Source organism: Notothenia rossii, assembly GCF_949606895.1.
Source record: "Notothenia rossii genome assembly, chromosome: 2".
NCBI classification, from domain to species: domain Eukaryota; kingdom Metazoa; phylum Chordata; class Actinopteri; order Perciformes; family Nototheniidae; genus Notothenia; species Notothenia rossii.
The window spans coordinates 49147870-49157717 of record NC_136904.1 but is presented as its reverse complement, the minus strand read 5'-3'; the positions used below and the strand labels follow the sequence as shown (position 1 = coordinate 49157717).

Genomic DNA, 9848 nt, shown 5'->3' with positions numbered 1-9848 from the left:
TATATACAATGAAAATAATATTGGACCCAGAATTGACCCTTGTGGGACACCTGTGGACAGCTGGAGGTTAGATGATTGATTATTTTGTACTCTGACATACTGAGAACGCTGCTGTTTCCGGTTTAGTTTATGACGGATGTATTTTGTTATCCACACATATATCGTTTTAATATTTGTAAGACAAAAGCGATGGGAAAAAACCCACAGTAGCACAGAAAAGATGCTCTTAACATGACCTAGCGGTCTATTTAATAAAAAAATAAATATATATTACTATTAACTTTATTGTGAAATCAAAACAGAACAGTAAAAGAATATACAGTTTCCGGTCTATTCTGAGGCCCAATCTCTGTAGATAGACAAAGAACTAGGGCAGATGTTTAATATTTAATGCAGCCGAATCACTTATTACAATGCTCATGTGATGACAATCAAAGAGTAAAGCAAGCACTAGCTGAATAAAGTACGATTTTATCTTTTACGAAACGTTTTTTTCATATGGAATAAAGTCGGAGGTCAACCAATCACAGAGCTTGTGGATAATCATGGGGTTTGTCGAGCAAAGCTACCAAACGATAGCTGAGGATTATGGGTAGTGTAGTGTCGTTGGCCATCCTAAACTCAGAGAAACCTATTTGTTTCTCCGAATCGAAGGGGAAAAACACGAAAGCATTGTACACAATTTAAACCAATCAATTTTGGAATTGGGGGGGCAGGCACCAGAAGCTGCTGGTGGATGGAATCCACTTTGGCCTGGAAGAAATCCAGGAACTTCGAGCAGAGGTCGAGAGCACCTGGAGGATGGGGGGTCGAGGAGTCAGAGAAGCCGGTTTATGGTGGAGAACAGCTTTCTCGGTTGGTTATGTTGGTTGCCAATGAGGGTGGTGTAGTATGAAGACCTAGTCCGGGAGAGAGCTTCTTTGTCGGACTTCACATGGTCTTGATAGGTTTCACGGTGGACAGTGAGGCCAGTTCTTATTGGAGTCTCTCCAGCCGACGACCAGAAGCCTTCAGGGGGCGGAGTACAGTGGTGAACCAAGGGGCAGACCGGTTAAAGGAGACAGTCCGGTTTTTTGAGGGGGGCTAGAGTCAAGGCTGAGGGATAGTGTTGTAGCGAGCAACCAGGCCATCCACTGTGGTGGGAAGGGGAATGGAGGCTAAGTGGAACGCTATCATGCTGTTCAGGGCTGGTGCACTCAGTGTTTTGGTGTTCCTGAATGTGATGGTGCGTTTTGCACGCTGCATGGGCAAGAGGACAGGAACGGAAAGGAGGATGGAGAAGTATCATCGGCTAAATATACTCAAGTATCAAAAGTAAAAGTATGCATTGTGCACAATGCCTCTCATAAATGTGTTGTATTATTATATTATTCCTTTGTTATCGTTTGGAAATATATATAAGAGCACATTTCGAGTACATTTGTTTATCATATAAACAAACATTTGTTTATCATATAAACAAATGTATGCAAGTTCAATGTAACTACAAGTACAACATTTCCTTCTGAGATGTAGTGGAGTAGAAGTACAAAGTAGCAGAAAATGGAAGTACGCAAGTAAAGTAAAAGTACACCAACATTGTACTTAGGTACATTACCTGAGTAAATGTACTTAATTACTTCCCACCACTGCTTACCGTGCTGTGAATGGATCCGGTCCTTCCTACATCGAAGACATGGTTAAACCACACATCCCAGCTCACTTCACTCTGCATCAACCCAGCTCACTGCTCCCCCCAAAATGTTCAATAGCGGGGCCCAGTTTACCTCCTGTCCCTGTGTGTAACGTTGTAGACAGTTGTAGCCTCCTGGGAGCCAAGGTAGACTTCCTCTGGCACCGCCCTCAGTCCAACGTCCAGGCAGTTCGCATGGACAAGGAGATGGAGACTGCCTGCTTAGCGTGGCCTGACACCACCCAGCCTCCTGGGCTACTTTCATTGTTTGACAAGCATTGACAACACGGTATCTGCTTCAAGTGCTTTATTGATATTAAGACCCCGGCCCCACAAGGACGAAAACGGTCGTTTGCGTTACTGTTTAGTGTCATATAGACCGTTCGGCCACACAAGGAAACCGAATATGACAGTAAACAACTGCGGAAACGATAACGGGTCCCAAGGTGGATAGAACGGCATACGCAACGCTCTGGGGGGTCCAACGGCTCCGCGTGTACGCCTTATACGATCATTTTCTGATGAGGCAATAGCCCCGCCTCTCCCCACCTCTGCTGCTCACCCCCCCGTCAAAGTAAACTTCACACTGAATTCAGATTATTTATCTTTCTCTCGATATGGACATAAACATGAGTGAAGCCTAATCTGACAGGACGGAGACACGCAGCTCTGCTCACCTGCAGCTCCTCCCGCTGTGATGCAGCGGTGAACGGAGCAAAACACACACTTCAAGTCAGATCATCGTCCTTAGCTATTTTATTTACCTCTCAAACTACCTAAACTAGTTATAAATATGTTTATTTTTACTGTCGGGTCACTCATTACTGGATCAGCTGCTGCATGAGATAGACAATGACGATGTCAGAAGAGAGGGAGGAAAAAGAGAGGCTCCGTGTATTTTATTATTATATTATCTGGATTCGTTATTCATTTGTTTTAAAGCTCAATAAATAGCAAAGAAGACCTTTGACTGGCACTTTTATAATTTTGTCCGGAAGATTTAAACTTTAATACACGTTGACTGCTGAAAAACTCTGCCCGGTTCCCTCGGCCCCCACCACGGAGAATAAACAGAAGGGCAACCATGACAACCATGCTTCTTCGCTGCTTTTGTGGAGGAAATTACAGCGCCACGTACAGGCTCCTGCATGATGTACTGCAGCTTCTCCAGCGGTTGGAGCTAAACGGAGCTGTCTCGGGTGGACAGACACTATCCGGTGAATATTGCGTGTGGACGGAAGCTTTTTTGCGTTTGCGTTAATCCTATGCGTTTAGCCGTATTTCTCCTCGTGGGGACTTGATTCCAAATCTTTCAAATAAAAAATTCCAACCACAGAAAATGTAATGGTTCTTTTAATAAAGCTACACAGATATTCACATTCAAAGCAAATTTTGAAATATTGAAAATAAATACATATTACTGCAGGAACGTAATTCCTTTTTGTCAGGTGTGGAAAAGTACTCATCTTTTTAACTCACTAAACCAGCTGCAGTTCATTTGACCAACATCCTGGTCCTCAGGATCTCTGCTTCCTGTTCGAACACCTTAAAACACACTTTGTACAAAATTCAGAATAGGCAAAATGTCTGAGCACATGGTGCTTTTTCATGTGACTCTACACAATGATACAGTGCTTCTAATACTGTGCCCTTCTTTTCCTTTGTCAACTTTCTGTATGTGCAACTCTTCCTTCTTCTGATCATGTTACCTTGTCTTTTTTCAAACACATCACAAGTGCACTGAAAGTGACAGAATGGACCCTGACACTTAGTACGTAGCACACTGTGCTCAGTTCAGGCAGGTCTGACGGGACGGTACTGGCAGGATGTCCCAGCAGCCTCTCTGGGTGCAGGCCGGCTGAACCTAACTTCCTGCTACCTCAACATGCAGGGAGGGGTGCATGCTCTCAGACAAAGATCCCTCAGGACAAATCCCTTCACTGCTGTCCCTTCACTCTGTCTCATCTCTTGTGGAAGCTGGGGCTGTGCATGATCTTAGAGAGCTGCCCAAACAAGTCCATGGCATCCACAGGTTCTTCTGTCGGCCTCCTCTGTTCCAGCTGCTCAGGGACATCCGGTCCAGGGTCAGGGACCTGATCCAGGCTGCTGATCCTGGGGAGGAACTGAGCCAGAGCCGGCATGCCTCGGTCCCGGCCCTGCTTCCTCTGCCGTTGGGTTCCCAGACTGAGCAGGGCCCCGTGTGTGACCGAGGTGTAGACGCTGTAGCCGTCTGGCAGGATCTGCTCTCTGAAGGTGCAGGAGTCCCTGCTGTAGGTGGGCTGAGGAGCATACGGTCACGCGTTAATCACAAGGCTCTGAAATTACACTACAGAGTGTTCTATGACTCTCTATGCATGGTTTTAATGCTTTTTGACAATGTAATAATACACAAACATAACAGATAACAATGAGATAACATGCAAAAAAACCATTGGGCTTTTTAAAGGCTCTACAGAAATGACACCCCAGCTGTGAAATTACACCAATGTGCAAGGATGTAAAAACACAGAAACACAGACTACGACACCACTGTCGTGCAATAACACTAATATTAAATGTATTACGAATGTTACTTGTAAATTGAAATCACTTTTTTTTATCTGATAAATAATGTTAAAAATCACAATTTTATATAAAACTCTAGTTTTGGGGTGTCCCTGGTGTGTCTAATTGTCTGATTGTGTTCATCTGTTGCCCTTGTGTTTCTCCTCCCCTGCCCGGCTGTTTCTCGTCTCTTGATTATCCCTCCCTGTATTTAGTCTTATCTCTTCCTGTGTTCGGTGTTGGTTCATTGTTTGTCGTTCATGGCCCCCTTCATGTTGGTCACAGTCACCTTTGTTTGGATGCTACCTCGTACCTGTTCTTGGATTCTTGTTTTTGTTCAGCTTTTGTTAAATAAAGCTCGACTTTTGTTTCCTTTTGAAACCTGCTTCCTCCTCAATCTGCATTTGGGTCCTATTTTTCCCCAACCCTGACAGAATGAACCAACCAAGAATGGACCCAGCAGACAGTTTGTATGAGGTGAAGTACAATTTGACATGCTTGAGGAATGACTTTAGATATGCCTCCAGTAGTGAAGAGAGGCAGTCAGTTATTTCTGCAGCACGCCAGGAGGTAACCTCAATGCCCTGGTTGAGGAAGTTGCTACCCGAGTGGGTGGAGGACTTTTTTGGCAGCTTTGAGGTCAAACCTGTTTCCCGGCCTGCTAGCCCTAGGCATGCTAGCCCTCTGCCTCCCAATTCCCAACCTGACACCATACGTCTCGGTGTGTTCCGTCTGGAGTCAACCCCTGCTTCTTCCCCATTTCCTGCAACTGTCCAGGAGCCGTTCTCGGGGACTCGTCTGGCTTTTGGAGGTCCACGGAGCCTCCAAAAGGCTCCTAAGAGAAGGAGTCGCAAGTCTAGGCTAGCAGCCCGAGCCCCAGAAGCCATGGTTTGGGCTCCAGTACAGGCCCCAGCAGCCATGGTTCCGGCTCCAGTTTCCTCTCGAGTCACCTCTCGAATCCCCTCTCAAGTCCCTACCCAATGTCCTGGTCCGTTGGAGGTTCCGCTGGGGGTCCTGGCAACTCCATGTCCTGTCCCGTTGGGGGTCCCGCCGACTACTCTTCTGCCGGGGGTCCTGCCAACCCTATGTCCTGTGCCGATGGATGTTCCACTGGAGGTCCTGCCAACTCCATGTCCTTTCCCGTTGGGGGTCCCGCCGACTACTCTTCTGCCGGAGGTCCTGCCAACCCTATGTTCTGTGCCATTGGAGGTTCCGCTGGAGGTCCTGCCAACTCCATGTCCTGTCCCGTTGGGGGTCCCGCCAACTACTGTTCTGCCGGGGGTCCTGCCAACCCTATGTCCTGTGCCGTTGGAAGTCCAGTCGACACCTGTTTCGTCGGGGGTCCTGCCAACTCCTTGTCCCCTTCCGTGGGGGATCCTGCCGACACCTGTCCTGCCGGAGGTCCTGCCTACTCCTTGCCCTGTTGCATTGGTGGTCCAATCGACACCAGCGCTTGCTCCATCCGGGGTTCCATTGAAACCAGCCCATGTCATGTCCAGGATCTCGTCTACGCCTGTCCCACCGGCTCCGGTTCCTGTCCGGCCGACACCAGGTCTTGCCCGTCCTCCGGAGCTGTCCCGTCAGCGCCTACCTGCCCGTCCTCCGGAGTTCCCCAGCCGCGGTCTTCGCCCCCGAGCCCGGTCCCCTGAGTGCCGCGGTCTTCGCCCTCGAGCCCGGCCCCCTGACTTTCCCGGCCGAGGCCCTCGCCCTCGGGCCCGGCCCCCTGACTCTTCCAGCCGCTGCCTTCGCCCTCATGGTCGGCCCCCTGAGTTCGCCCGCTGTGGCCATCACTCCTTTATGAACTCTGCCTTGCCCCGGGCCGTCCGCCCGAGACCGCCTCCATGGACTCTGCCTTGCCCCCGGGCAATCCGCCCGAGAACCCCTCAAGGAACTATGCCTGGGCTGTTGATCCAGACCCGTCCTCCTGATCCCCTCCACCCACCCTGTTTGAAGTGTTTGACTTTGTGTAGGGACGTCTGGAATCCGTCCCTTGAGGGGGTGGGGGGGTTATGTCGGGGTTTGAATTTTTGTGTGTCTAGTTTTGGGGTTATTTTGCTGTTCTGTCCTCCATGTCGTTAGTGTCCCTGGTGTCCCTGATTGTGTTCACCTGTTGCCCTTGTGTTTCTCTTCCCCTGCCTAGCTGTTTCTCGTCTCGTGATTACCACTCCCTCTATTTAGTCTTGTCTCTTCCTGTGTTCAGTGTTGGTTCATTGTTTGTCGTTCATGTCCCCCTTCATGTTGGTCACTGTCACATTTGTTTGGATGCTACCTCGTACCTGTTCTTGGATTCTTGTTTTTGTTCAGCTTTTGTTAAATAAAGCTCGCCTTTTGTTTCCTTTTGAAACCTTCTTCCTCCTCAATCTGCATTTGGGTCCTATTTTTCCCCAACCCTGACAGAGTCTTTTCCTCTCGAGGAATATGTGGGATAAATATTCTCAAAACAAGTCGGTTATATTTGTACAGACCCTACAACTGAGATAAGATTTTTAAAAACTGTGCATCAGAGTGAAAATCCCCAAAAGATATGTAATTTAATGGACTTTTATTTGTATTTTTTAAACTATTAATTAATAAAACATTCACCATTTACCTTAACATTTTGCTAGACATTTGTACCCATGTATATTTTATTATATTAAAGGTCCCATGTCATGGCCATTTCTACTGATCATATTTCCATTGTTGAGGTGTAGTAGAATAGATTTACATTGTTCAACTTTCCAAACTCACATAGGTTTCTCATAGAGCATCTCTGTAAAGTATGTGTATTCACTTTCTGTCCTAAACGGCTGTTGGAGCTCCTGCCCCCCCTCCCTGTGAGCCCACTGTGCTCTGATTGGTCACCTCGCCCACTCTGTTCGGATGAGTCCACCACCGTTACAGCTGAACATCAGTGATTATGTGTTTCAATGGCGTTAGCAACCAGAAAATGACACCAGTGGACAACAGATGAGAATGCTGCGTGGGGTCTGGGTGTCGTGTTGGCGGGACGTTGCGGGGCTCGCTGCTGCGAGGAGCATTTCCTGCTTGCAGCGTGGGGTCTGTGAGACAGCGAGACATCGCGAATGGACGCGGGAAGGGGGGGATGCTGAGGGGGCTGTAGCACCCCCATCTGCGAGGCTCCGCTAGCCCCCGCAACCCCCGCACCCCCAAACGCGGCGCACCTACAGTGTAAGCGCTCCACAGTTTTGCCGCTGTGAGGCTCCACTAGCACCCCCCCAATGGAAAAAGAGAAATCTCCAACGAGGCGTTTTGGGGCAGCACAGAGAGGTCTTTTCTGTGTTAGAGTTTTACTCCTTAGAGGGTGTACTTTGAGGGTTTGTGACTCTGCAGACCGTTTACATGCAGAAAAACCTTCATAACACACAAGGGGACGGGTGATAACCGGAAAAGCATGACATGGGACCTTTAAGCTCTAAGCTGATTATTTTCACTGGTATGATTGCAGGCAAGAAAGTAGCTGGGGCAGCAAAGTGATTTCTAAATTAAAATAGCACTTTTCTATAGTATTCAATAGGCCCCTTTTATCAACAAAAAGCCCAAAACAAATGTGAATCAGGCTGCGAGTTCTTCGACGGCTGTTTGCTTTGGCATCCGAGCGCCAGTCAGAGGCCAAGGTTGTTGTTGCTGCTGACTTTCATTCAGCTTTTCACTTTGCAAACACATCCTGCCCTGCACCACACGGGCAAAGGTTCACGAACCAGCCGTTTTAATGAATGACTGACTGGCCTGCAGTGTTTTCTCAACACGGAGCAGATTAACAACATGAAGAAACTTCAGGTCGTAGGCTACAGTAATATTTCTTCAGTAATGTTTGAATATGTCGGTTAGGCACATTTCTTTTAGATACATTGCTGCGTTTTTTAAAGCTATTTTTTTTTTTTTTTAAAAGCTACTGCGCTATGTCACTGACCTTGGATTTGATCTCATTGTCTGCATGACTTTACCCGACACCAATGTATCATTTTGTTTGTTTTTGTATAACTCTGCATCATGTGTTTATTGTGTACTGTTTGTCTTATTTTAACCTGCCAAAGAACTAAAGATGAGAATTATCTGAAGATATAATATGCTACAGCGTGTCAAATGGTGACAATTCTGTTTTAGACTGTACACGTTACAATAAAATAAATAGAATAAATAAAAGATAACCGTTGGTTTACTCTTTTGTAACAATAGTAAATAGTGAACAATAATACTATCTATCTAATCGTAGATCTTATTTGAGTCAAAATAGCCAACATTAATGGAATAAAGTAAGCAGCCTAACAGAGGATAACACATGATGCTGCTGAAACACCCAGTGAACACATGTGAAGAAGCTCAAATAGGAAAAGCTGGCATTTAAACTACATAAAGTATAGCTTTCCCCTGAGCATAAAGGAAGAATATCAATTTAAGTGAAATTATAAAGTGCTGCAGTGGCTTTTACAGTGAAAATATATAGATCACATTATGTGATATAGGCTGGTAGGAGGTGAAAGGTGTGTTCATTCTTAAACAAAACATTTCATTTCTGTTAAATGTGTGGAAATCTGTTAAATGATGCTCTTTCTAAAGTTACTCTAATTTGAAAACATCAGTTTGGGCTCATTGTTTTGCAGTTGTAACATGTTACAGTAAAGCAAAGATTTCACAATAATACATTTCAAATGGGACTATAGAATACAGTTTCTATTAGGATTGTACACTAGTTAGATACATATTCAATTACTGATTGGTTCATATTTAGCCTTATTATTATTTTCCCTCTGTTGTGGTAATTAGACACATTTATATTTGACCTCACTTATCATTTCATTTACATTAGTTTATTTTTATGAATATGAATAAACAAATGAATACATTTTTTGATCCCAAATAATTAACTTCTGCAAATATATATATTTAACATTATGAATAAACACAGTCTGTCACGGGGAATCTTACCGTTGAGTACAGCCTTCCGTCAGGCTCTATGCAGAGATACTTTGAGGCTGCGACTCCTCGGATCACTACACAGCCTGGTTCCACCGGACTGATCTCCAGCAGGCCTGCAGGCACATGTGGATCAAAGTGAGAACTCCCACAAGCCCCTGCAGTCACCAGTGATTCAGCAGCAGGTGTTCTGAAGTGCTGGACTTACTGTGTGGGGTCTGCTGCTCCGAGCCGTGGACCTGTCCGTCCCCGCTGATCAGCAGGTGGAGCCCGGGCCGGGCGGCGTACAGGTGCCGCAGCCGCACCACCGGGCCCCAGTGGTGCGAGGTGGGGGGCCCCTGTTCAGGCAGGGGCACGCAAACCACTCCAACAGCAAATAACATATTGGTGAGGGACACGGAGACCACGAGCAGCAGCATGGTTTGTCAAATCCTGTGAGGCTCCCTCCTGCCGTCAGTGTGAAGTGAGTTCATCCTCACACAGCTTTTTAAACGTGACCCTTATCAGCAGCAGATAACCCTCTTCCCCAAAGCCAGTTCCACGAAGCAGACCACAACACACCCCTGCACCATCCAACTGAATCCCAGCCCTCATTGGCCGAGACGAACCCCTCTCTCAAAGCTCGGCCAAGTTATATAGCTAAGATACATGTTGTGTTCCTTCTTGTGTATAACATTTGACTCATGACATTTTCTTCAGTGGCAGGAAACCTTTT

At 46.5% G+C, this 9848-nt stretch overlaps 1 protein-coding gene across 1 annotated transcript; it reads right to left on the bottom strand.

Annotated features, from left to right (window-relative positions):
* Window positions 1-3009: 3009 nt before the first annotated feature.
* fgf19 (fibroblast growth factor 19) lies at window positions 3010-9623 on the bottom strand. The gene is made up of 3 exons (XM_079667032.1): window positions 9342-9623; window positions 9146-9249; window positions 3010-3951 (listed from the first exon to the last, which is right to left on the bottom strand). Exons 1-3 carry the CDS (start codon window positions 9550-9552, stop codon window positions 3634-3636), a joined length of 633 nt encoding a protein of 210 aa, XP_079523158.1. The 5' UTR covers window positions 9553-9623; the 3' UTR covers window positions 3010-3633.
* Window positions 9624-9848: the final 225 nt, after the last annotated feature.

Excerpts from the sequence above, each read along its gene's own strand:
- fgf19 (XM_079667032.1), bottom strand. The coding sequence starts at position 9,552 with ATGCTGCTGCTCGTGGTCTCCGTGTCCCTCACCAATATGTTATTTGCT. Across the intron at positions 9,250-9,341 it reads GGAGCAGCAGACCCCACACA|GCCTGCTGGAGATCAGTCCG; the intron begins GTAAGTCCAGCA and ends ATGTGCCTGCAG. Across the intron at positions 3,952-9,145 it reads ACGGAAGGCTGTACTCAACG|CCCACCTACAGCAGGGACTC; the intron begins GTAAGATTCCCC and ends TATGCTCCTCAG.